The sequence below is a fragment of the Buceros rhinoceros genome, unplaced genomic scaffold, assembly GCF_000710305.1.
Source record: "Buceros rhinoceros silvestris isolate BGI_N320 unplaced genomic scaffold, ASM71030v1 scaffold18419, whole genome shotgun sequence".
Classification (NCBI taxonomy): domain Eukaryota; kingdom Metazoa; phylum Chordata; class Aves; order Bucerotiformes; family Bucerotidae; genus Buceros; species Buceros rhinoceros.
In genome coordinates this window covers 21,326-47,006 of record NW_010430121.1, presented here as the reverse complement: position 1 = coordinate 47,006, position 25,681 = coordinate 21,326, and the positions used below count along the sequence as shown (strand labels likewise).

Below are 25,681 nucleotides of genomic sequence, written 5' to 3'. Positions count from 1 at the left end.
GATGCCGGGGGGAGCAGGACGGGTCACACGCTGCGCCGGGTACACGGCCTGGTTGCAGTTTGTGTAAGGTAAGATGTCCAGAGCAGGACCACAGAAATGATCAGAGGGGCTAGTGTACCTCTGTTGTGAGGTCGGGGTTGCTCAGCCTGTAGAGGAGGCTCCAGGGAGACCTTATTGTGGCCTTTTGGTACCGAAATGCGGGTTACGAGACAAACTTTTTAGCAGGGCCTGTTGCGACACGGCAAGGGGGGTGGGTTTAAATTAAGAGAGGGGAGATTTAGACTAGATGTAAGGGAGAATTTCTTTATGCTGAGGGTGGTGAAACGCTGGCACGCGGTGCCCAGAGAGATGGTAGATGCCCCATCCCCAGAACCATTCCAGGTCAGGTTGGACTGGTCTCTGAGCAACCTGATCTAGTTGAAGATGTTCCTGCTCGCTGCAGAGAGTTGAACCAGATGACATTTAGAGGTTCCTTCCAACCGAAACCATTCCACAATTCTGTGTACTGGCGTGTCTCGTAACTTGCGCTTGGGGAAGGAGGTAAGAAAGTGGTGGGGTTTTTATTAGACTGATTCTAGTCTGGCTGATGTCTGTACCCGGAGGTTTTGTTTGGGAGAGTCTGGAAGTTTTTTGCGTTTTCAAGTGCCTCTAAAGGATTTCTATTTTGCAGATAGAAAGCTTAGATAAGAGTCTAGAAGATTTGCTGACCAGAGTGGATGAATTTGTGGGACTGCTGGACATGGTACGTATAACTTGCATGTGGTTGTGGTTTTGAAATCCAAAATATGGTGTAACGTGTGCTTGCATTTTTAAATGAAGCAGAGGGGGGAACACCCTTTGGTCCAGACAGGTTCTGGTATGAAAACACTACTGATAGCTAGATAATTCATTTTGTTAATTAGGTAACTCTTGGATGACAACTACCAAACTTTCACGTCAGAGCAGAGTATACCCTCATAACTAAATAACTGCGTATATAATTGTGTTTGTATGTTTGTCCGTGTACATTTATGGAATCTCATTTTGAATGGTATAGTGACAGGTGTTTTAAAGAACAGTATGATCATCCGCTTCTCCTTTAAAATACGTAAAGACATCCGCTGTGGGTTTTGTAATCAAAATATCTAATCAGAGTAGCCAAACTTCCGAAGCTAGATTTGTCTTTCATCAGAAAGGCAGCTTAGTTTTCACCCTCGCATGAGGGGAGACGCTGGAACTGAATGGAAGGTTCCTAGAAGCTGACACTGGCATACTGGCTCTCTTCTAAAGCGTAAGACATGTGGTTCTCCTGCAGAGCTCTAAAAGGAACTTTACTATTTTTTTTTTCCCAATAAAACAAGATTTTGTGACCTGGCTTTTTTAGCAAAGTTAAGGAAATGTACAGGTAGTAAAATTTACGTAAACCATTTAGTTAAATGTATTTGATTCTTTAGTATGCCTTGGAAAATGTTCCATCTCTTAGTTCTGATAACTCTGTAGCAGTCTCTTTTTAATACAATTACAAAGGTAAATATTTGTCCATGCGAATAAGTTTTTTTTGAAGTCAGTTACTAAACTATACGAAGAAGCCAGTTTATTAGTTATAATTTAGTGGTTTTATACTAATACTAACCTGATATTTTTAAACTATGAATTTTGATCTGTTAATTAAAGCACAGTTCTAGTTTCTAGAATGAAATCTTCTAAACATTTTCTGTATCAATTTTTCTATTATTTCTTTGAATCATCTTTAGATTCGAAGTGATTCTTCTCAAGTTGTCAATGAAAGTATACCTCAAATTTACACAAAAGCTACAGAAATGAGACAGATATATAGGAAGATTGACAAACTAGAGGTACGTATTTGTTTCTTCTAGGTGTATCCTGTTTGTTAACGGGGGGAGGAATCGACGTAGCTCTGTGTGCGTGCGTGTGCACGTAGAGTGGGCTCAGATCTGGTTTGATCTCCATGTGCAACCTGGGTTCAATACTTCAGGGTTAATAAGGAGAACGCAATTTATTAAGAATTTCTGCAGATCGTGGCTATTTTTATTTATTTATTTACTGCTTGAAAAAAGGCAACTTTTTTTTTTTTAATAGTATCTTTCAAAGTTATTGTCTTGGGAGCTGTTTGGAGACTAGTAGAGTGGAAGGTCTATTGATCCCTGGTAAAGCTTCAAAACTGTTATGCAGATCCTTGTTCCCCCTTTTAGCAGAAAGGCAGATAAAAGTCTGAATTAGTTATTTAAAAGGCAAATAGGGAAAGGAAGACATTATTTTGTTAGATTAAACCTGGTTTTGCAGTCTTTTAAGTATCTCAAGTAATTTCTAGCAATAAAATGGACTTCTTGTAAGTGGAAGAGAAACAAATATAGCATGGAGTTTTTCACTCCTTCTCGTTTAAGTAATGGAACTTTCACCACCGTCATACGTAATTCTGTTTTAATTGGTAGTGAAAAATTTGGATTTCTTTCTTGTGTTTTTTCACACTAGGCTTTTGTGAAGATGATCGGAAATAGCGTAGCTGGGCTGGAAGAACGGGTCATAAAGGCAGAAACAGACCTTGGAGCTTTTCCAAACACGTTCAAGAAAATCTTGCACACAATCAGCATACCATCCTTCCTTAATGTAAGTAAACTTTGTTACCACGTGACCAGCTTAGCTGCTCTGCTTACCAGAGTAGATTATTAAAATAACAACATTTGTTACAGACAGAGCTGAATTTATCAGTAAAACTTTTATATACTTTATTAGGATTTTGCAAAGTTCTCAGACTTACCAACTTAAAAATCACAAATTCTTACAAGGATTTGTGTAACTTCCCAAAATAAGGCTGGATACAGGAAGAAGGGAATGGGAAGGGCACAAACAAGCATGTAACACACGAGCCTTTATGTTAAAGCACTTGTGATCTCTGATGGTATGCAAAGCAAGTAGGAAGAGCCTGTACAGACAACACTGCTAAAGGATCATACTGCATTAATAATATCACTGCAGCAATGTTATCAGAAAAGGAAATAAAAGCTGCACTGCACAACATTTTTAAAATGAAGTTTTTGTTTATACTCAATCCACACTGTTCAGTAATCACGTAAGCGCCTTGTTAAACTTTCTAAGGATGCAGTTTTCCCTGTCTTTCCTTGTTACTATGTGTGGACTGTTTCTCTACAGAAGACTTTGAAGTGTCGTCTCTGATACCTTTCAAAGAGATGCCTCACTTAATCTTACACTGGCACTGGGCCCTAGTTTTAGAATAACCTTCTGAACACCTGATGCTTCTTGGCATCACCTGCTAGTGATCACCATTTATAAGTGCTTCTCCTTGCTTCTTGTCAGCTCCCAGATTATTTCTTTATCTTTTCCTATATTCATCCTGTACTAACTCAGGTTTCTGTATCATAATACTGCTGAGAATGCTGAAATACAGTAGGTTTCCAGAGGGGGTGAGGAAGATGGTTGTGGCTCTCTGAGGTATTTGTATTTCCACATACTGGAAGCATGTGTGGCAGCAGAGAAAAACAGAAATAAAAAAATATATGCTGTCTTGTTAAGACTCAGTTCAGCAAACCTCTTCTTCACTGCTATTTTCTTTTCAGTCTTGAAGTGAGTCAACTTCTCATTCCTTCATTTTCTTTGGTGTTTGAGTTATAATTAAAAAAAAACAAACCAGAGATGTTGTTTATGGGCCAATTGCAAAGCCAAACAACTGCAGCCATTGCCTTGAAGAATATTCAACAATATTTTCTATTTTGTTGTTAAAAACAGTTGTCAGTCACAAAATTATAATCTTTGGTTGGAAAGTCTGAAAGTTCTGAGAAAGTGGGGTTTTTTAGTGTTGCAAGGGAACACTTTGTCAGCTTAGCAGTTTTTCCACACTTAACAAGGTGGAAAGTCTTTGAAAGTGTCAGCAAGTGGAACCTGGCATGTCCAGTGGCTTCTTGGTTTGAGTGCGGATAGCAATAAAACCAATGCTCAGAACTTGCTGGCATTAACAAATTAACTAAAAGGCAGGTCGCTGTTCTGCAGCGATACTCAGTGTTGCGTAGTAAAATGCCTATTTTCACTAGTGAACGCAGCATGTCTGAATGAGAATGGCTAACACATAACTAGCTCACTCGAGGTTCCAAAGCTTTGGAAAAGAAGGCTATGCTGATGCCATGACTTTCACTGCAGCTGTAGTTCCTGTTTCCCTGCTACAATTAATTTTAGTCAAGTCCTCCCCTCACTGGCTTCTGGTGTAAATGTGTCTGTTTCTTTACACAAGGGATATACTTTGTATTTCTCAAGCTGTGTAGTTGTAATCTCGCTTTCAGATTTTGCCCCAAGTTCTTCCCTTGTGAATGCCAGGCAGTGTAGAGTACAGTACTGTAAGAGCGCTAATACCACTAAGGATTTAGACTCTCTCAAAAGATGTCTGCTAAGCAGCTGCAAAATTATCTAGTCGTTAATGTCCTCTTAGGCAACCGTGGGCACTGTGCCCACCTATAAATTTCCTCACTGGATTGACGTTATCCCCTTCTTGCATGTATGCAAATAGAGTGCCTCTTAAATGAGTGTCATGAGTTGCAGAATATCTCTGACCTTAGTTCCCCTTACTTGCAAGGCATTCTCTTATAGGGCAATACAAGATGGGAAATAATTTTTTAAAACAGGACTCTGATTTCAAGGGTTGTTTTTACATTCAGCAAAATTTCTGATACAGAGAGCATTGATAAGATCCACTGTTTATAGATCTGGTGTTTGTTTATATTTTTTATTCATTAAAAATTGAATGGCAAAACAAGCATTTCCTAGAAATCAAGGGTATTGTAAAGTTAAAGACAAATATAATTTAAGTGTCATAAATCAGCAGTTTTGTATGTAGCAGGAGAATATGTACTTACTTCATGAAGTACAAGCATACAGCTCAACCGAATATTGGAAAAGTTCCACTTAACTCTTCCGTAAGGTGCATCCTTATTTTGGAACTGTAAAAGCATTCCAAACTCCAAGAATACTAATGCTATTTGAGATACTTTTAACTGTATTATCGGTAAAGACTCTGATTTCCTCATCCTAGACAAGCAAAAAAGTACCTGAAGAACTCTGCAGACAAACTAGCTGAGAGCTCTGCAAAATAGCCCATCAGAATCTTTTCATGAGTCCAAAAGAATTTTGAATGAATGGAGAGTTGATTTCAAGCCTTCTCTTTAAGAGCGTGTATTGAAAGCACTGGGGCTGTGAGGCAGCACAGTGTTATTCACGTGCAGGGACGCTGACCCAAGAGTCTGCAGTGGTCCTTGCCATCGTCTTGTTAAATGAGCCATTTGGTGTATAAAACAATGGACAGTCTTTAAATGAAACAGGTACATTTTTCCTGAAAAACAGTGTAACAACTCTTTTCCATCCACTGCCGTATGATTTTTAATGGTGTGTCCTAGAACGTGTATTCTAACATACACCTGGTAAATATCGACACTCAGTGGGAGCAGCAGCGTTCTCAGAAGAAACATTTGCTAGCTGTGCTTCCATATGAAGACTTCTTTAGATGAGAACATAGGCTAGGCTTAACTCAGAGGACTGAGGAGAACTCAAGCCGGAGCGCGAAAGGTAAAGGTGTGTGACTTTGGAAGGATGAAGGTGACAATGACTATACCGTCAACTGGAAAACATGGGCATTTGGCTCCTGCAAAGCCACCCTATACACTTCCCAGGGCTGAGTCCATTCAGGTGGTAGAATGGCAAAGGTGAAAGGCTGCTTTTCTTCACCAACATTAAGAATATGCCATACCCATCTGAGCTATGATTAAAAAGTCTGTGACTAAGGAGATACACCTTTAAAACTTCTCGTTTTGCATTTTAGCGCCATAGGCTTTGTTTTAAGACTTGCTCTTTTAGAAGGTGAAAAATAAACTTATCTGATTTGCAGAAGTCATCTTCCTCACGACAACAACAGACCCTCTATGAACCTCCAGTCCTCTTCAAGACTGAAGACTATTTTCCATGTCTTAATGAAGCACCTTATTGATGATTTTTGCTTTGGGATTGATACGAATCAGCCAGAATAGACAGCCAAGTGAACAAAAGAAATGCTAACCTCAGAAAAGCTGCATTTCTGAGCATTATTGATGGCATATTGCCGTTCTGATTCTCATTGTCTTCCTTCAGGCAGTATTTTCAGGTAATCTTTGTTTGTGTACGTTATTTCAAAAGTCTTCCTAAGTATAAGTTTTCAGATTATATTGCGGAAGGAACTGAAGAACACTTACGTATTAGATTTTTTTATTTAATAGGGAAATAATAGGAAACATACTTTTATATAAAAATCTTTTAACACATAAATACCTGTGCTGCTGCAAATGTTAATACCACAAGGATGTCTTGTCTTTTTTTTTGTTTGTTTCTAATGTACTGATTGAGGTGAAATAAAATCTATGCATAGAATCAAGTACTCCAACTTTTGGAACGTGATCCTTGCAGTTTGTACAGAGAAACACACCACGTCGGGATGTGCAAGTTACAAGGGGAGGACTTGGAAGATTGGCGAGGAGTGGAGGACATGGCTCAGTACACGTGATCTAGTCCCAGTCCACAGAGCAAACATCCTGCCCCTACTGATGATCGTCGGGACATAGTGACCTGAGCTTCTAATTATTGCAGCATTGTAGTGTTTGGCGTGTGACCAGGTGGCCGTGATATATGTAGAACCTGCTGCCAAAAAGAAGTATCTAAGTTGAGGCAGAGACGTCCCGGGATGGAGCCTCCATCAGGTGCCTGACCAAGCTGTCTGCTTTTCCCTCGCAACCCTCCGTGTTGTTACTGGGGCTTCCCGCACTGATTGCAGTGTGAGTATGTTATCAATAAACTAATAGCTACCCAACCCCTGTCGTGGTCTTGCATTTCACCTGACAGTATCGAACTGCATCATTGTTTCTGACAACCTTTCTGCATACAGCCTCATGTAATACCTGGCAGGTGTTAATCATAAATTGTTGTATTCCCCTGAACGACAATTTTATTGCTGTGTTGCTGCCAATATAACTCACTAGAAATAGCCAAAATTCAGATTTCAGAGAGGCGTTAGGGAAACAACAGCGTGTCTGCTGAGTTTGTGTTGCAGGCACAGGAAAGGTTTGCAGTTGTAGAGCGAGGGTTATATATTAATAGATAGAGCTTTGAAAACCATATGGTCTTGTCTCCCAGCAGCAGCAGCGGGGACCAGGTTCTAAACAGCACCTGAAGCAACATTTAGTAAAAATTAAAGATTGTGAAGTCAAAATTAGTGGACTCCAAAAGCAGTTCTAACGTAAAACTTGCCTGAATTTTAACATAGTCTAGAAAAAACAGATGTTTTTAATGTAAACATACAGAAAGGAACAGACATTGGACTTTGAAGAAGGGCTTCCCCCCCACCCCCTACTCCTTGCTTTCATTAATATTTCACTATTTAGGTGTTCCACTGCAGCAACAGCTGCATTGCCAAAAGGTGTGTACCTCTCATCCACATCTAAGAAAATAACTTTACATTTGAAAATCTTAAATATTTTAAGGTTCTCTTTTTTAAAAAAAAAAAAGATTTTTAAGCGATGACACACTAGAACTTCCTCAGTTTTTGTGGAAAAAAAAGTTCTAGTGTTGGACCAGGTACCAAGAGATGCCCATATGCCCAGACAGAAGCCCTGCCTTGAAAAGCCAAAATCCCTGTCAGGTTTAGCGATGGTCAAAGAGGACCATAGCGGGGCTTGGTAATGTCTAGTCACTGCAGCTAAATCCAGGAGGAATGAGGAGCTTCAGCTGCGGGAATGCAGTTTGTGGGAGCTGCTGTGCTCAACAGCAGAGCGGAGGCTGCGTCCACTCCGCTGCCTTCGCTCATTCTGCTTTAAGCCGGTGGGTGGTAGTACAGCCTCAGGGTGGTAGTACAGGCTCCAGCTCCAGCTGATCTCCAAGATTTAGGGAATTTTCTTTACCTTCTTGCCCAAAATTATCTACTCACAAACTTCTAATGCTCGTAATTGTTATGATTTTGCAAAGCTCTCTAAGTAGTAGTCAAATTATGTGTGATGATCAGCATCTTAGAAGTGCTTGAAAACAAGGTACTGCTCATGGGTGGTACTGAACAACACTGGTAAGACAGAATGCAGTCACCTGGAGATACATAGTTTGAAAAAGAAAAATTGAAATAGTGCCTTTGGAATGATACCAGACAAAAGGATACGGTGGGGAAACCAAAGTGTTCTGTCTAAAATCCACATGAAAGACTCAAAATAATTTAATTTTTGGCAGCTTCACTATTGGCTGTATATTATTTGATGGAGTATTTGTTTAAATAATAGGAAAAAAGACATTAAAATTATGTAAAATGTCATAAAATACCGTGTTTTCAGTCAAATGTGCTATCTATATGAGACCTTGAATACTCTTTAAAAAATATTGAAAATTCAGGCATATAAATGAGCTGACAGAGCTAAGAAAATGAACTGAATGTTAGCAGTTAGAGGGTTCTGAGTGAAAAGTCAGTGGCAGAACTCGTGGTATGAAAGAAAAAGCACTTGCTGATGATCAATGAAGAAAGAAAGGAAAAATAAGTTTCCAATTTGATGTATCATCTCCCACTGTTCAGAAACTGTAGGTTCCTTGAGAGTAGCTTCATGCCTACGTTCTTTAAAAATAAATTAATTACCATCTGTTTCTTACAGGTGACACTGTCAGGATTTTCTTTATGAGCAAGTGGTCTAGAAAGCAACCTTTAAAAAAAGAAAAGGCAATAGCTGAAATTCCCGCAATCCCGAGTATGACAGCAGCATCTGAAACGTTTCTCTGAACCTCATCGATCTACAAGGTTTGCAGAGAGCTGCAAACCAGCAGAAAAGCCAGGTCAGATTGATCCATACAAAAAACGGAAAAGAAAAAAGGAACAGTAAGAACCTCCAGCAGAAACGCAGCCGCCTATGCAGCTTAGCCAGGAGATAAGCCAGAGCAAATACTAACGTGAAAACTTCTGGGCATAGAGCTTTGAGCAGCATGAAGAGATGAGGGCAGGAGCCCTGAACAGGGAGGTGTGAATGAAGAGCCACCACAGACCTGATGTACACTTGTGATTTTGTTGTTTGTTCACACTTCAGGAGCTTTTTAAAGTTTTTCCCTCGAGGTGCACTGCTCCCAAGTACGCAGGTTTAGGAGGGGCTTTAAGTGTCCTGGAAGAAGTGTGAAGGGACAGTCTGAGCCAGGTCACCGTTACTGCCTCTTTCAGGAAAGCAGTAGTACTTGCAGGTAGAGTTAGTCAGACCGTTAGACTGCTCTGGCTAAAACTCAGTCCTGCCAAGCCAAGGAGTCCAACCCCAGCCCTGACGTTGTGGCACAGGGTTGAGGGGTGAGAGCCCTCCACTCCAGCTGTCTCCTGAGAAGGTGAGCAAAGCTGTGTGCTGGCGGGGCTCACTTTCCCTGGAGGTATCACGGGGGGGATGTGCATCCCAGGAGGTGCCTGCTATAGAATTAGTATCTGTTTTCCTCCAGCATCTTTGATTAGCCCTTTCCTCTACAGGGATGGCTTTGCAATTTAATTGGAAGTGTAGAGGGAAAGAAGAACAAAAGAATTTGGCATTGGCAATAGCCTTCTCGTCGTCGTTGCAGAGATTTCGGTGCTGTGTGTCCTGCTCAGATGCCCACTTCCAGCAATGGTTCACCAGCTCCCAACAGAGTGGCTCAACTGCTAGTGATAAGCAGTGTCCTCATTCTTGGTGTCAGGGGTTGCCAGGAATTTTTTTGAAGTGTGCCTGTTGCACCTAAAATCCCATGTATTGGAAGACTGTTAAGGGTAAAAATATTTATTGAGGGAAAAAATACTAAACAACACAATTGAACAAAAATTGTGTTTTCTTTCAGGATTTATTATCTTGACTTTTCCTGGATTTAATTGTGTTTCTGTCGTCAAAGGTCGGAAAACGCAATGCAGTAATGCCAGAGAAATCTTGCCTAAGGAAAATTAACTCTGATCTTGTTAGCTAACAAGGTAGGGGAGTAGTGCCACTGCAAACACATTGCATGTATTGGTGACCACAGAATCAACAATAGAAAGAGATCAGTGAACGCAGATACTAGACGGTATCCCAGTGTCCGTCTCAGCGTTCTGACACACGTCAGTTTACACCATGGAACTGTCCTGGGGTGTGAAATGGATTATTTTTGGATCGAATGTAGCCAGGGACTTGCTCCAGGGCTTTATCTGACATACTACTGCTGCTGTTGGGTATTTGTTCTGTGCTGCTGGCCTTGAGCTAGCCTTGGTTCAAGATGAAACTCCGAAACATTTAGCGTGAACATCAGGTTTCTCCTTACAAATCTGCCTCTGCTGTGCTGAACTACTTGCTAAGAGAGGCATAGTCCCAGGGTGGTAAACAGCGTCCTCAGGAGTACCGCTGAGGCGAGGCTGTGTGCTGAACACAGATAGGATGGTGCTGCAGTTTGTATTTGGAGACTTAAAAGGGTCACTAATACGGAAATGAAATTCATGCAGGGGAATTGTGAAGAGAAGGGCTGATGAGAAGGTCAGGTAGGAATGCTGCTGGAAAGATGATGTAGGAGTGACGTGAAGGAACCTTCTAACTGAACTCAGACATAATAAAGAAGTGTACAGGAGGTGGAAGCAGGCAGGTGGCCCAGCAGGACCATAGAGCTGCTGTTTGATCTTGCAGGGATAGGGTTAGGAAAGCCAAGGCTGACCTGGCTTAAATCTGGTAGGGGGTGTGAACGGCCACAGGAAAGGCTTCTGCAAGTACTTAAACAGCAGGAAGACCAGGGAAAAAGTGGCCTGCTGCTAAATGCAGTGATACAGGACACAGGAAAGACCAAGGTACTTGATGCTTTAAGTGCCTCAGTCTCTACTGGTAAGACTTTACTGGACAGTCTTTACTGGGCTGTCTCTACTGGGCTTTCCAGTACAAGAAAGATACAGACATACTGGAGTGAGTCCAGGGCAGGGGCCACAAAGGGGATTAAAGGAGTGTAACATCTGCGAGGAGAGGCAGAGAGAGCTGGGACTGTTCAGCCTGGAGGAGAGAAGGCTCAGGGGAGATCTCACTGGCGTGTATAAATACCTGGAGAGAAGGAGACAAGACACTTCTCAGCAGTGCCTGCTAGTAGGACAAGAGACAATGTGCACAAAAATAAAAACTCCTTTTCAAAGCACCTTCTTTATCCCACATCCATTTTTTTGAACCTTGTTCCCACAGGCTTTTTTTAATATCCTCTAATTCTTGTATTGGAAGACACAACAGTCATTAGCCATCTGTGTTGCTCATCATCTTGTAGTAATGTCTGTAATTTCCCTTTCCATGATCTCTTCCCTTGGCTGGAGAATTACAGAATCATGGAATGGTTTGGGTTGGAAAGGACCTTAAAGATCATCTAGGTCCAACCCCTCTGTCATGAGCAGGGATACTTTCCTCTAGATCAGGTTGCTCAAAGCCCTGTTGTTTTGTGTATGAAACTTCTATGCTCTTGTTACCTTTCTTTGATCTTTTTCCACTTCTTCTGTATCCTTTTTCAGATTAGGAAACCAGGACTACCTGTGTAATTCAAGGCACAAGCAAATCAGAGGTTTAAACAGCAGCACTATCTGCCACCTTTGTTTCTTCTCTAGTTATTCCTAGTATCAGATATGCTTTCTTGTCTTCCTCAGAACATTTCAACTGATGTTTTCAGGACCTGTCATAATTCTGTGATCTCATTCATGAGTGACTGCTCAGATTTGCTTTCTGACTCATAAAGTGGTTCATATACAAGGATGTTTTTATGTAATGGCTAAATATGTGGCTGTTAAGCAGGAGGTACTCCCAGTTAGCAGGATGAGGTTTTGCTAAAACAAAAGTTACTGTGTATGTGGGTCTAATATAAAAAGTAGTAGATTTTGAGGCTATGTACCAGAAGGCAAAGCAGCAGATGGTGTGGGGTCAGTGTGTTTATATATGGATATACCGCTACTGCAGGTCAGCAGCTGGCCTAGTCATCTGACTGTTGTGCATTTGTGCTCAGCTGGGCTGTCATTGGTCTTCTCTTATCATAGCTACAGAGTGATGGTCCTGGAAAAATGGTGTTTAACCTCATCCTGAGGTGCTGTGCTGAAGCAGAGAGCCATAAAATGGCCTAACACCGTACACCAGGTACAGTCCAGCCCAACATGACCGTGGAGGAGGGAGGTAACACTTTGTAGCACTGACAGACTCTCCCTTTCTTTTCAGTACTCTTAAATCCTTTTTTTGTGTCAGAAGTCCTTAATGAGTACCCTCTCCACTTGCTCTTTGCCTTACACCTCTGCAGCCTGAGGCTGAGCTGGCCCCTGCCTCTCATGGAGCCCTGAGGGCTCCATGTCTTTCTCCATGGCAGGGGGCAGGAGAAGCACTATGAGCATCCACAGAGGTGGAAAGTGACACTTCTTATGGAGGCTCCTGCTAGGAGCTGGTTCAGAGCAACCACGCTGAGAGTTTTCTTCCGATTCTTTCCTGAGGCTAGAATCCCAGGAGTTTGGCCCATGTTGAGGAACATCCTGAGGCTGACGCAGGCATTTCGCTGCCCTGCTCTGGTGATTTTTGTGTACTTGTGCTCTCAGACGTTTAGATGGTCAAGGGCTGAGCCTGAAGAATGCCAGCTGGGGAGGGTGCTGGGCCGCTCGTGAGAAAGGCTGTGCCTGTGACACACTCTCCTTTGGACAATAGCGTTCCTACATTTTATCCCCCAAACCTTTGCTTTGAGTACAGACCTTAAGACTGTTGTTGGAGATTAATCATGCGTTACTTTTATCTTGCAATGTGTAGGAAGAAGCTGAAGTCAATGACTGCTCTGCAGTAACCATCTCCTGTTCTTTGTGCGAGGGTTTTGTGGATGTGGTAAAAGCACAGTGCTGAGAGGGGAGGAACAGCCTTGCTTTCTGACTCTTGGCCTTTTCAGATCAGTTCTTTTAATTTTCTTCAGCATCTGAGAGTTATGGTGAAGCTAGAAAGCAGAGATTAATATCTCTTCTTGCAAGAAAAATTAACACCTTCAATTCAATGTTAAAGTTGAATTTTTGTGACCTGCTACACAGCCTGGATTACTTTACAGGTGAAATGGCAATACCAGTTTGGGTCCCACAAGCAAAGCCTGGCAAAACTGGAACAGTTTTGTTTGTATATCTGGAATAGTTCCAGATATTCTACCATCATTTTTGCCCCATTTTTCTTTTACCTCAATATACAGTTTTCTGGTTGACTGATAGTCTGGTGCATAGTTTTATTGTTTGCTCACATCATAGATGATGTTATTAATATGTGATGTATTTCTATTTATATGAATACGGTCAGTCCTTAGGGTCACTTGATAAGAGACCGTGTGGAGACCAGATTGGTTACATGCAGCGTTGCTTGTAGATTTTCTGTAGGCATGGTTTGACATGTGGATAAACCGCTTACTGTTGTGTTTAAAAGCAGGCCGGGAGGCACACAGACCTCCTTGGCAAGACTTACCTATGACAGCGTTGTTGTATGCCCATCCCAGTCTGTGCAGGCACCTAATTTCACCTGATTCATACCAACTGATGGAATGGATTAATGATTCAGAATATTAATGATGACAGGCATTTGCATCGATCGGACCTATCAGAGGGTGCATATGTGAAAAGGTTCACCTCAGGCCTTCTCAAATGTGTCTGAACCTGCCTGCAAGCAGTTGGAGATCTGTGCAGGCAGCAGCTGGCCAGCTGTTACTTCATCACTTGCACTGCTGCTGGAACAGAAATCTGCAAGCTGAAACCCACGATGCTGCTGGGGCCCTTGTGAGACACATGTAGCTGGTGCAGAGTCCCACTGAGATGGGTTCATTTGCCAGGTGGAGATGAGTACTCAGCTGTGTGGAGGCAGACCTCTGTGAAGACAACGAATAACCTGGGGTCTGCTGGGGTTTCTTGTTCTATCTGTTTAAACCTGAGTTTCTACAGATTTAGCCATTATGGCTGGCTGGTGGAAGGTACTGGAGGAATGTAAGGAGGCTGTCAGCATCACGTGGCTCTGAAGGCTAACCTGTGGGAGACAACAGGCAGCTGCACAATCCCAGCTGGGCCTGGAAAATCACACTACCCGTTCCACCACACTGGCCTTGCCTGGTCCAAGTGCCCTGAGGCAATTGGTGGGGCACGGCAGGAGTGCCTGCAACTAGCCAGGGCTGACCGCAATGCAAACAGCAGGTCACACAGGGCAGGCTGGGGACAGCAAAGAGAAACTGCCAGTGCGAAGAGGTGCGGGAAGCTTCCAGAAGAGACAGGAAAGCAAAGCAGGGGAAGGATGTGAATTTACATATGGTGGCACCAGAGGAGGTTATGAGACTGTGAGCATGAAGGTCAGTCACATCAAGGTAAAGAGAAGTGATTGATATGATGGGTGAAATGTATTTGCTTTGTTGGGAGAAAAGGGAAGACAGGGTAGAAGGAGGGACCTGTTTTGTCATCTGAATGCCACATACTCAGTTTGACACCAGAATTGCAGCCCAGATTTTCAGGATGTGGACAAAATAGCTCTACTGCAGATGAATACCTCTAACTCCCTGACTGTAATGATTCAAGCACTTCCTTTCCAACTGCATTTTTTTCCTTCTTATGTGCTCTATAACCTATTTCAGAAAGAGAATTAACCACATCAGTGTTTACTAGTTAAGTGGGTTTTTTTTTCTAGACAGCTGTTTTTGTTCTGTGTACCTTCTAGCAGAAAGATGGAACAATTCAAAATGAGTCAACCCACACTGTACTCTTTCTGCATCTTTTCCAGAAATGTTTACTAGGTGTTGCTGGAGGAGGCAGAATGCTGGATTCAGATCTGATCGTGTCAGGGCATTTCTGTTTCAGTAAGATAGTTTAAGATAATTTCCCATGCCCACTGTTGGATAATACCAGTGTCATCCTAGAATCTTCTCTGTGTGAAGGAATTGCACAGCAAGTAAACAAGCATGCATTTGGAGTTGCTGTGATACATCATAAAGCAAATGGGAAATCCCTTTTTTTTCCACTCAGATTCCAGTATGTAACCTGAAACAGGGAAGGGGTATTAATGATTTACAGAATTTCCCTAGCAGTGGCTTTTATTTAATCACTTTCGTTCTTTTCAGAGACTTGATTACACTCTTCATTATTAGTGTACATACTTCCTCTAAAATTCCACCTGATAAGACCAGCAGTATTTGTTAGCGTGGAATTTTCAGCAGGTAATGTTAAGATGTGAAAGAAGTTCAGCTCCCCACTTCCTCCTTGTTTTTGTGTATCTCAGCTTCCATTGCTTTCCAGTCTTTGATGAGTCATTGCGTTTACATTGTATGGATAATTTTCACATTTCATGCCTGAGCAGTGACTTTGATCTCCTTGTTTTCTGATCAGAAAAAGCACCATCTTTTTTCCTTGTAAGTAACACCGGATTTTTGCCACATCTGAGAAAACCTCTTTTCCAAGTTATAACTGCACGGGATGTTGGGAAAATGGTATCTCTGGTGTCTCCAGTCACTTTTGAAGATCTTGATGCTGTTTTCTTAGTAGCAGTCCAGGTCCCGAGGGATGGTGCTTTATAACACAGCTGAATATTATAAAGATCTAAAACATAAACAGTTTAAAATATAACAATTAACTATAAGGATATAAATGAACATTTTGAATAGCAGAGACTCCTCTCTTCCACTCCTTGTCACGGCCATAGCGTGGCACAGGGTATTGCTGAGCATTGATGTATGTCCTAGGAGTAGTACAAGCCAGTATTTCAAGTTTAGCAGAGCATATTTAGAGGTTAGAGTTCACAGACTGGCCCTTGTTTTGTTCACTCCTGTAAGCAAATAAAACAGCAACGTTCGCCTGCAGATAAAGGGCTCTAATAGTACCAGCTCCAGCTCTCCACCCTGCTCCTCAGCCAGCCACTGTCACTCACAGCAGAGGGAGTGGGAAGAGATTCTCCTTCCATGCCTTCTCTGACCTCCTCCTCCTCCTGCCCTGCTGTCTGCCTCACTACCAGCAAAGGGAAGCGTCTCTCAGGCAGCTATGAAGACAAATGGGATCTCATGCCCTGCAGTTTCCTTCTCTGGGTGGTGATTGTTTGCCCCCACACCTCTTCCTAATGATCCCATCAGCTAATAGATAGTGACACCTCCTCACCTGTTTTTCAGCCTTGCCGGTGAAGCAGCCTCAGGAAGAGCACTATGTTGAGGAAGGGTTGTTGTCTTTCCCCACTTGCTGCTGCTTCTTGTTTAAAAAGCAGGGAAAAAACCAACGTACATCTTCATCTTTTTATTTCTGAGCTTGCTTTCCTTCTCTCATCTGGACCTCCGTCTCCAGAGGTAGATAAAGGATAATTAAAAGCTGTTGAGACAGCAGGCTTGGCACAAAACCAAGTAGAACCTCGAAATTTTGAAAGGCGTGGTGAAAAACTGGGAAGCATTAACCTGAGATGATTTTGTTGATGATGGAAAGATGAAACCAGGAAACACGTAACTAAATTACTGTTTGGAGAGATGCAGCACTTCTGAAGTTAAATCAAAGTATTGTGTTCGCCACAGGTGAAGTAGTTAATTTCGGCTGGATTAGCATGAGGTGTTTCGATGTAGTGTGAAGATAACAGTGGCTGGCACAGACAGAGCGAGGCACACGCCCATCCAACTCCCTTTACAGTAATACACCACCAGCACAGTTCCTCTTTAACCTGCAAAATCTTATGCTGCATTTTACTAACATCTTCCACAGATTCTCTGATAACAGTGCAGAAATTGATTTATTTTAGACATAAAACTTAGTTATACTTCAAACTGCCTTATCTATCACTTGCCTGTTTCAACTCTACGTAGAGTAACTGGGTAAAACTTTAACAAGTATTTAGTTGTATGAATTAACCTCATGGGCTGTGCCCACTGTGGCAGCAGAATAATTTGTCAGCAGAATTTCTTTTCACAGCCTACTGTTATCAGAAGACAGCCGTGATTACTAAGCTGAATTGGTATGTGAAACCATATGGTGTTTTGGAGCCGCTTGGTTACTGTGGAGGATAAATAGCTGCTGACCCCAAACAGGATCTTTTTAAGAAGAAAAAAAAAAAAAGTGGTGTCCTTATGCCTTATAAGGCATGGGCAGGCTTACTCCGGAGCTAGAGAAGGGGCGGTAACGGACTCATGCAGCTGGTTTTTCTCTGGCAGCGGTCGCAGGCAACTGAAGAAGTTGGGCTGGAGCTGCCAACGCTTTGTCCCCGGCACTCAGCAGTGAAACTCAGTCAAAAGAGGAGGCAGCAGGTGAAACTTTTCAAAAAAACACCACTTGATCATGGGAAAATCAGGTGAGCAAATGCCTTCGTGCAGTTGGCTGTGTATTCTCGCAATGTCTGTGCCTGGTTTTGTGCTCGGAAAGCATTGCTAAAGCGTTAGCAGCTTTCCTCGGAAAAAGCTGCTTTCATTTGTGCATGGTACAGCCTGGGAGGAGCTATGTCTCTGACACAGGGTTTGATTAAAAAAATAAGAAAAACGACATCCCCTCTCCAACCTGCACAATGCAGTGGTACTTGTATTTTGTATACAGCTTACGTTTTACAACTGATAGCTTTGCTTTGCTTTGCTGTGTGAAATAATTGTAAGCCCTGTAGCTTTAAAATGATCTTGTGTCTAGCTGTCTGACAAAACTTACCTGCCTTGCAGATAGGCAGCAGCATGCTCTGAGGGGGAGGGAAGCTTTTTGTCACCCCTCCTGTCAGGAGGATTTGGATTTAAGATTTGGTTACCGTTTCACCAAGGATTGCCTTGCTCAGCTCCTAAGTCTCTCCCCAGCTGTGCAGATATTTGTGAAGCCTCTCCCTGCTGCTGGCTGCTGTTGTTGGTCCTGTCCCCACCACTGCTGGCTGTCTGTGAGCCCTGCTCTGACAGTCTTGGCGAGGGGAGACTCCTCTGAAGCTGCCAAGGAGCCAGAGACCTTAAGAAAAGAGAGTTTGTGCCCGGGGATTTTTACATCTTTGCACTGTTAGAGACATGAGTGAAAATCTGTGCTGATCTTTCGGCAAAACTGGGTGGTTTATTTTTGTTCTTGTCTTTTGTTCTTGTTAGTTTGGTGACACATCAGAGCCTAGTGGCATATTGTCTGTCTGTCCAGGGTGTAAACAGAATGTATGGGGGACACCAGAAAAACCTAGTTCTTCATTCACTCAAAACCATAGGCCTCTTCCAGAGAAACTTGAGGAAAATCTTTGTGCTGGTAACTCTTCAATGGGCCTCAGCATGGGTGTGTTTTTTCCTTTTTTTTTTTTTCTTTCTTCTTCTTAAGGCCAGCGTCCTAGATGAGATGAGGGCTGTTTGCAAATGTGTCTGTGAAGGGCTTACTGGTAGGACACCCAGTCCAGGCAAAGCAGCCTGTAGCTGCCAGTGGGTGGTTTTGGCCCTGTGCCATGGAAGCTGCGTATGTTTTCAAGTGGTTTGGGATATAGTAAATAACCTTACAGCAACTCAAATAGCCGTAGTTGCTGAGAAGTATCAACTTCAGCGCTTCCCTGTTCATAGCATAACAAGTACAAATACCTGGTAAGTTTAGTGGCTGTACAATACATTAGCAAAGCACAGGGATGAAAGCAGCAGAGATACTCCACTGTGCACCTCCCAATCCCCACGTTATTAAAACAGCCTCTTTTAATATATACAGTTACTGGCTTTGTTATTTCCTGCACATTTATTACTGCACATTAGTTGTTCCGCACTTAGGAGCAATGACAGGCCAGAAACTCCTTTTGCCAAGGGTTAGGTAATGTTTGAATCCATAAGTAGAGTTTAAGATCTAATTATGTGTTAAAATGTTTAGTCACTTTTGTCATGCTTTTCAAACTAATGGTAAACTGCGTCCAGGTTACTCTCTTTGAGCTGTGTGTGGTATTTTTAGATGAAGCATAAAACTGAGATTCTGTCCTGACAATTGTTTTATTGATTAAATCCCATCTGCCCTTTCCAGTGCACTGAGGTCCTCACATTCCAGTCTGAGGTCATTCAGTGTGGTTTGCCTTTGAATGGGCCAGAGCAGCTGTTTTACTGAGTACCGCTTCCTCTGTGTTTTGTGTAAAATACATCGTGTTCCTGCTGTAGTGCTCCTGAGGATGTGATACAGGCAGGTTTTTCCTTACTAGGATGTATGGATATGTAAGAGGTTGGGATCTGTCTGACCTCAGAACAGTCCTTGCTTCTCATGGGTCAGAAAAATTACGGCAGAGATTACCTGAAGGCAGAAATTTAAGGATGCTGTAATTAATGTGAAGTGAGGCCGCTGTTTTAGAATAGATGTCTTCAGAGCAGTTTCTTTAATATTTTGTCTTCAGTAAATCCACCTGGAGGTCTAAGAATCCCCAGGCAAAGAAATCCTGCTGTTCAAAGTCCCAGTTCTTTGACAAAAGCTCTCTAGTACTGTGTTACTAGCTGTTGGATTGTATCTGAAGCAATGTTCATCCCAAGCATCAGAGCTAGAGGCTTAGTTTGTTTTTCCTCATTGAACAGAGCTGAGTGTTGCAAGACGTTGGTACCTCTGACTCAGCTTGCTTTCTTGGAAGCTGCAGGCTGCTAAAACCAAAATCATACTGAAACTCCCTCATCAGGTTTAGGAAAATGCCTCCCATGGCTGTAACTCCTGCAAACACTTAAGCCAAACCCAGGGACCCCCATCTTCTTTCCCCCAAGTTTTCTGTTCTCCAACAGCATTTGGATTAGCGAGTGCTGCAGGCTTGCCGCCCAGCTCACCCTGGAGAGCCTGAACCGAAGAGAGTCGGGTAAGTGTTTTCTGCAGGAAACGGGGCGGCGGTGAGCTGGCTGCTCTGTGTTGCCCCGTTGCTAGGACTGTGGTGTCGATGTCGGCTGGGCTCTGCAGCGCAGCAGCTGTGTGCGGCCAGAGGCCGGGGTCCTGCGGGCAGCCCCCGCCCCAGAGGGGATATCCCTGCGAGCAGCTGCGGGCCGCGCTCGCTCGGGGAAGCAGCTGGCTGCCAGCCCCGCTCCTCCGCTCGGGAGCACGGGGATTTCTGCTTCTTGGTGGGAGGCTCCGAAAAGGCTGCGATGGTGGCAAAAAAAGGCTGATAAAAGTCTCATTTCTTCCGCTTCCCCTCTGGCCCTGCCTGGTGGGGGAAGGGAGCTGGCCCCACTTGCTCCCTAAAAACCAGGTGGAGGTGACGGCAGGGGAATCGCCCTGTTCCTTGTGGCTAACGCTATCAGACAAAGACAGGGACGGGCTCCATAAATATTGGCTATCCTTTTATAGTGTTTGGTTTGCTTTTTCTTTTTTCCCCCTTTTGCAAATGTGGGTGGGACTCCAGAGAAAGACGGGCTGGGAGTCACCCACTGTGCTGCTTGTCGAGTCAGTACAAAAATAAGGGCTGAAAAAGGGTTTTGGCAAAGAGAAAAAAGATCGGAACCAAACTCGGTGCTGGTTTTAATCTTCCTTAAAAGCATTTGCTGGTTTTTAACTCTCGCACCTCCAGAGCACAGCTAAAAGGACTGTTGTGGTTTTGGCGTAGCAAGGCAAATGTTCTTCAGCATCTCGGTAGGAGACAGCTGTGGCAGGTTGTAACAAAAGTACAGGCAAACCAGAGAAGAGACCTGTTTGCTTTCTGAGAATTGCGGTATCGCAAGCTGCCAAAATGACAAGGCATTTCATGCTGGCTGGTTTTACAGGACCGGTGGGGAGAGGAAATGAATTAGTCTAATCTACAACCAAGGATTCATGGCTGGTAAGAGCAGGGCCTTTGCAGAACCTGTCAATACAAGTTACTGGCTGTTTCTCTTGACACCAGAACTGAACTGGAGTGTGGTGGGAAAAGGGCCTTTCAAAAGTTGAGTTAATTAAATTAAAACCCCCACACTTCTCCAGCTTTTGTGTGTACTCGACGCTGATTACTTGGTTCAAACTCAATAAAAGGCACATAGAGAAAAATCTACCAGGAAGGCGCCAGTACTCTGGGCCCAGTTCTTGCCTCTCTGATGAACCATTGGGTTTTGTGGGGGAGAGGAGGAGAATGCAGCAGCCATCCCATGCAACAGTGGTTATTCCTGTTAACCATTAGATTAGTAGCCTTGGCTCCTTGTGCTCAAGGCAGATAAATACCAAAACAAGTATGAAGGGCGCACAAAGAACAAGGTACTGAGATACCTGCCAAGGTTTCCCATTCCTTAGAGCTGTACATCAAAAAACATCAGCTCTCCTTTCTGAATCCTCCAAGAAATCTTTCTGGAAAAAAAAATTAAATATGAGGAAAGCTTTTATTACCGGAAACATCCAAACCCTTAGTTTTTTATCAGTACAGTTGGTAGTGTCTGTCTTGCCTGGATTTGAGTTTGCCTCAGTTGATGCTTCGTACGCAGGAGCAAAAACTACAAGAAAATTAGTCACTTGATTTTTTTAAACTGCTTTATTTTTTATTACGTATCTCAACAGGCCAGCAGGCTATTTCAGAGCACTGTTTTGGCAGAGGCCGTGCTCTTCTCCACGATTAGCTGGAGCATATCAATGTTACGTTTTTACAGGCAGGTATGAGCAAGTTCTGCCCAATGTTGGAAGGTCTGAACAGCAGCTCTGCTGAAGCTGGGCTGGGTGGTCCTGCAGAGGGGGGTGAGGTGAGGCCAGGCAGGGGGCCAGCCACTCTGGCTCAGAACTGGCTCCTGTGAAAGCAGGTGTGAGGGGACAGTAGTAGTCTGGGGTGTTGTGGAGGGAGAAAATATGGGCCTGTTTAAGGCCACCGAAACCATTACTTGTTATCATCTAAAGCTGACTGACTGAGTTACCAGGGCAAGTCTCAGTGTTGAACAGAATTCATGTGGCCTTTGCCTGGTCTCAGCTTTAAGCATGATCGTTGAACTGCTGCAAGAAATGTGAGTTAACTGTCTTTCTGAAGCTTTGCCATGCTGCCAGTGTAGGTGCGGTGTCTGGGAGCCCTTTCCTAACATGGATTGTGAAGGCTGTCCCCACGTACACACCTGTGTGTCACAAAGCTGAAACGGGGTTGCATGTGTTGCTGACGCCTTCGTGCCCTGTTGTAGATGTGAACATGGGGGGCAGGGAGAGTGTTTGTCTTGAGGCAGCCCTGACGGTAGTTTGTGATAGCCAGATGTTTAGAAATTACTGAACACATGCCTAATTGTACTCTATGTGTTTGTCACACTTGCAGATTCTGTGGGCCAGTGGCGTGTGTTGGGCACTTGATAAGTGATCCTTAAAAAGCGATTTGGGGTTATACCCTGCTGTGGTAGGGTATAACCTGTCCTTGAATTTTCCCTTACGGAGACCCATTACTAAATCAGACCTCTCAGCTTAGAATCACTGGAGCGTTGAGGTGGGAAGAGACCTCTGGAGGTCCTCTCCCATCATCTGGTCCAACTCCCTTGCTCAAGCAGGGTCACCTAGAGCTGGTTGCCCAGGAACATGTCCAGATGGCTTTTGAATATCTCCAAGAATGGAGACTCCACAACCTCTCTGGGGAGCCTGTGTCAGTGCTCAGTCAGCCTAACAATGAAAAAGTGTTTCCTCATGTTCCGACCTTGATAGCTCCTGTAGCTTCTACAGCTCCACTGTGTGAGGACTTACGACAGTGAGGAGTATATTCCCCTGAACTGCCCCCTTGGCAGGCAGGCTGCAGGAGGGGATGTTCATGACACAGTGTTGTAGGTGAGGCACTGGCTTTCTGGAGACATGCAGAGGGCTTCCCTTTGAAACTGCAGTCCCTGGGTGTAGGTATGCATGTATGTCCCTTGCGTATGCTGCAGCCTCTCTTACTCTTTGGCTTCCAAGCACTGGCCCAGTGCGTAAGCCACAGGAGCTGCAGAAGGAACATTGAAATCAAGAGAGTTAAAGATTTTGGGGTTTAGGTGGAATTTTATATTCCAGGGAGCGGTGGGGGAGCAATATGCCTATTTGATCATTCAAATATATTATATTCAGACTAGATAGAAGGAAAAGGATGTTTATAGTGAGGATGGTGAAACACTGGCCCAGGTTGCCCAGAGAGGTGGTAGCTGCCCCATCCCTGGAAACATTCAAGGTCAGCCTGGACTGGGCCCTGAGCAACCTGATCTAGTTGAAAATGTCCCTTCTCACTGCAGGGGTTGGACTAGATGGTCTGTAAAGGTCCCTTTAAAGGTCCCAAACTATTCTATGAAATAAACACTTTTTAATATTTTTCAAGATTTTGAGTTATGAGAACTGGGCTTTAGCCTGTTGAGCAGAGGTATGAGAATGAAATGATGTAATTGATAGTAAATATGGGTGAAGAAAGCTTCATGTGTCTCCCTTCCTGGTCTGGCCTACTAGATAGGTGAGTTTACACATCAGTGATCCAAAGAAAGGCCATATTTCCATGCCTCAGGGAGGTTACTCCTGAGTGAATACAATTGCACCTTACTTTCTTCATAGATCACTATCATTAGAAACTCTAAGCCGCTGTGGTGTTGGGGAGAGAGGAAGAGAAGAAATGGAGAAGTTTGCTTCACTTTCTTCTCCTGCACAGCGTGGTCAGGTCTAACAGACACAGGTCACTTATGGCTTTGTATTTTGAAGTGAGTGTACCCTAGGAATGGTGTGGTAATTAAATATACGAATACAAGGCCGTACTAATGAGGGTCTCCTTAGCCTTTTTAAAAGGGTTACCAGCTCACACATTAACAATGACGGTCATCTGTGTGGGTATGTGGCATGATGACAGTATTTAGTTGTCCTCCATGGCAGAGTAGTAATAAAAATAATACTTTTGTTTGTCTTTTGTGCAAACCCAAGACTGGCTTAGCTAGATACGGTGAGCAGCTAGTTCCAACCTTATGCAAGCTGACCGCTCCGTGGTGGTGACTACTTATTGACAGGCTTGGTGGTCTGATGGTTTGAAGGAGAGAGAGGATGCAAGCAGAGGATTTCTCCCCCTACTCTTGCCTCCCGTGAAAGTGAGAACTTGGTTCTGCCAGTGCTCAGGACTGCTGATTAGTGTTGTAGGGGTTTTAAATGCTTATCTCACAGAAGGCTCTGCTGCCTCTCAGAGCTGTGCAGTTTCCAGTTTACCAGGTGTTCCTTTTTAATCAGGGCAGTCAATTGCCTAGCAGTTTATAAAAGGCCTTAAGTGAGGAAGTAATCAACACTGTCTATTATAGCAAGAATAGGATTTGCAATCCAGTGGTGATGTGACAAATGTCATTGAAACATTATGTCACCAGTGGCTTCATATTCTCAGGCAGTATGCCTTAAATTGGGTATTGGGGGGGAAATAGTGTGTTATGTCGTATGGCACAAGTAATGCCAGGTTATTAAGCTGCCAGCTTGCTGTAAAGGAAACCCAGATATAGTTAAATGAGTGGAGACTTTGTTAATCACATTCAATTAATTCAGACATCTTGCTGTTGTCCTGAAGCTCACCCCAGCGATAAGCAGGTAAGTAAAGTTCAGGCTAACTGAATGCTGAAAGACATCAGCGAATCTCCTCCCTGAGAGGAATCTCCTGAGCTGAGGGGAAGACTGTTTTGAGCAGCCTGATAAACACAAGAACGTTCCAGGAAAGTACTCCCATTCAAACTTGTGTCTAATTATAACCCCCAATTCCTTTCATTCCCATAAGCGATACTTTCCCATCTAACTTTTCGTCGGATCAGAGGATAATTTTGGTTGGAAGGGAAATACTGTACCAACAGCTATGACATCTCCCATAAATGTCTGTTGTATGGGATTGAGATGTTGTCCCTTTATTGAATTCTTGGTTCGAAGATGTAAAAGAAGACACATAAAACCCACACAGGACGTAATGCTTTCTGCACATAGTATCATTTTACCTTTTCTTCCCTCCAGAATGTACATGTGATTTCATTTCTTCTGTATGTTCCCAAGCAATCATTCAGTTCTGTTAGAGAACAGGAGAGTTTAGCACTGAAGGAGATCGGTTTTAATGGCTGGAAGCGATTAATGAATTGGAGTGTCAGGTCTATGCCCCAAAGTATATTAGGAATAGCATTAAGAGCCAGTCTTTGAAGATATTACTGTCCCAAACAGGGACCAAGAAAGTGCAGTTAAGTACATGGAGAAAAAAATGGAATATTCACTCCGCATGGCACTGCAGAGGCCAGTTAGTTTAAGACCATCCTGGAGCGTTTGTGGCTTCAAACCAAAGTGCTGAGTCAAAATGCAGTTCACAGTTCTCTTAACATTTCTTGTGTCATTTGAATATCCACCACTTCTCCATTGGAGGAACATTATTCCGAGAATGTAAAAGATTCAGCTAGGGCTAGTTTCCAGGGAATTAGATTTCAAGTGAGGATAAAGATTATTATTAATAAGTATGAAAAGTCTAGATGAAAATGTGGCCATTAAAAGCTGGGATGTCTTGTACTCAAGAATGGTGTTTGTTTCCAGTCTGTAAATCTACTCTGAGAGGTTTGTCGAGATAGAGTTGTCTTCAGTTATCTGGGGCAGTAACAAAGGACTCCTTGATATAATTCCTTTACATTCTCTAAAGCCTCCAAACCTGTTAGGTATATTAAAAGTTGTATTTCCTGCGTTTTTATTCCACACCCTGTTTCTGGGCTCAGAGTAGGGTAGAGCAATTCTGCAGAGCCAAGGGAGGCTGAAGGGGTTTCAGCATTAAAGCAGAGCTATACTCAGGGTTTGAACAGTTACCAGGTTACCTTTTAATGTGTTTTCTGTCTGCTTTGCATTTCTGTCCTCTCTATGCATTCTGGTGCTTGGCTTCTTTCTGCCTGG

At 43.2% G+C, this 25,681-nt stretch overlaps 2 protein-coding genes across 2 annotated transcripts in view; both read left to right on the top strand.

Moving 5' to 3' along the window:
• The first annotated feature begins 195 nt into the window (after nt 1-195).
• Nucleotides 196-5,986, top strand: BLOC1S4 (biogenesis of lysosomal organelles complex-1, subunit 4, cappuccino). The gene is made up of 5 exons (XM_010142924.1): nt 196-201; nt 671-742; nt 1,734-1,835; nt 2,473-2,607; nt 5,888-5,986. Exons 1-5 carry the CDS (start codon nt 196-198, stop codon nt 5,984-5,986), a joined length of 414 nt encoding a protein of 137 aa, XP_010141226.1.
• Nucleotides 5,987-14,157: 8,171 nt separating this feature from the next.
• GLIPR2 (GLI pathogenesis-related 2) overlaps nt 14,158-25,681 on the top strand; it is a 27,355-nt gene continuing 15,831 nt past the window's right edge. The window contains exons 1-3 of the mRNA XM_010142923.1: nt 14,158-14,337; nt 17,143-17,279; nt 19,663-19,733. Of these exons, the coding sequence (XP_010141225.1) occupies nt 14,158-14,337; nt 17,143-17,279; nt 19,663-19,733 (388 nt within the window). The remainder of the gene's footprint in view (nt 14,338-17,142; nt 17,280-19,662; nt 19,734-25,681) is intronic.

Bases quoted from the DNA above. Each gene is read 5' to 3' on its own strand.
- BLOC1S4 (XM_010142924.1), top strand. The intron at 743-1,733 runs GTACGTATAACT...AATCATCTTTAG, and splicing joins TTGTGGGACTGCTGGACATG to ATTCGAAGTGATTCTTCTCA. The intron at 2,608-5,887 runs GTAAGTAAACTT...TCTGATTTGCAG, and splicing joins GCATACCATCCTTCCTTAAT to AAGTCATCTTCCTCACGACA.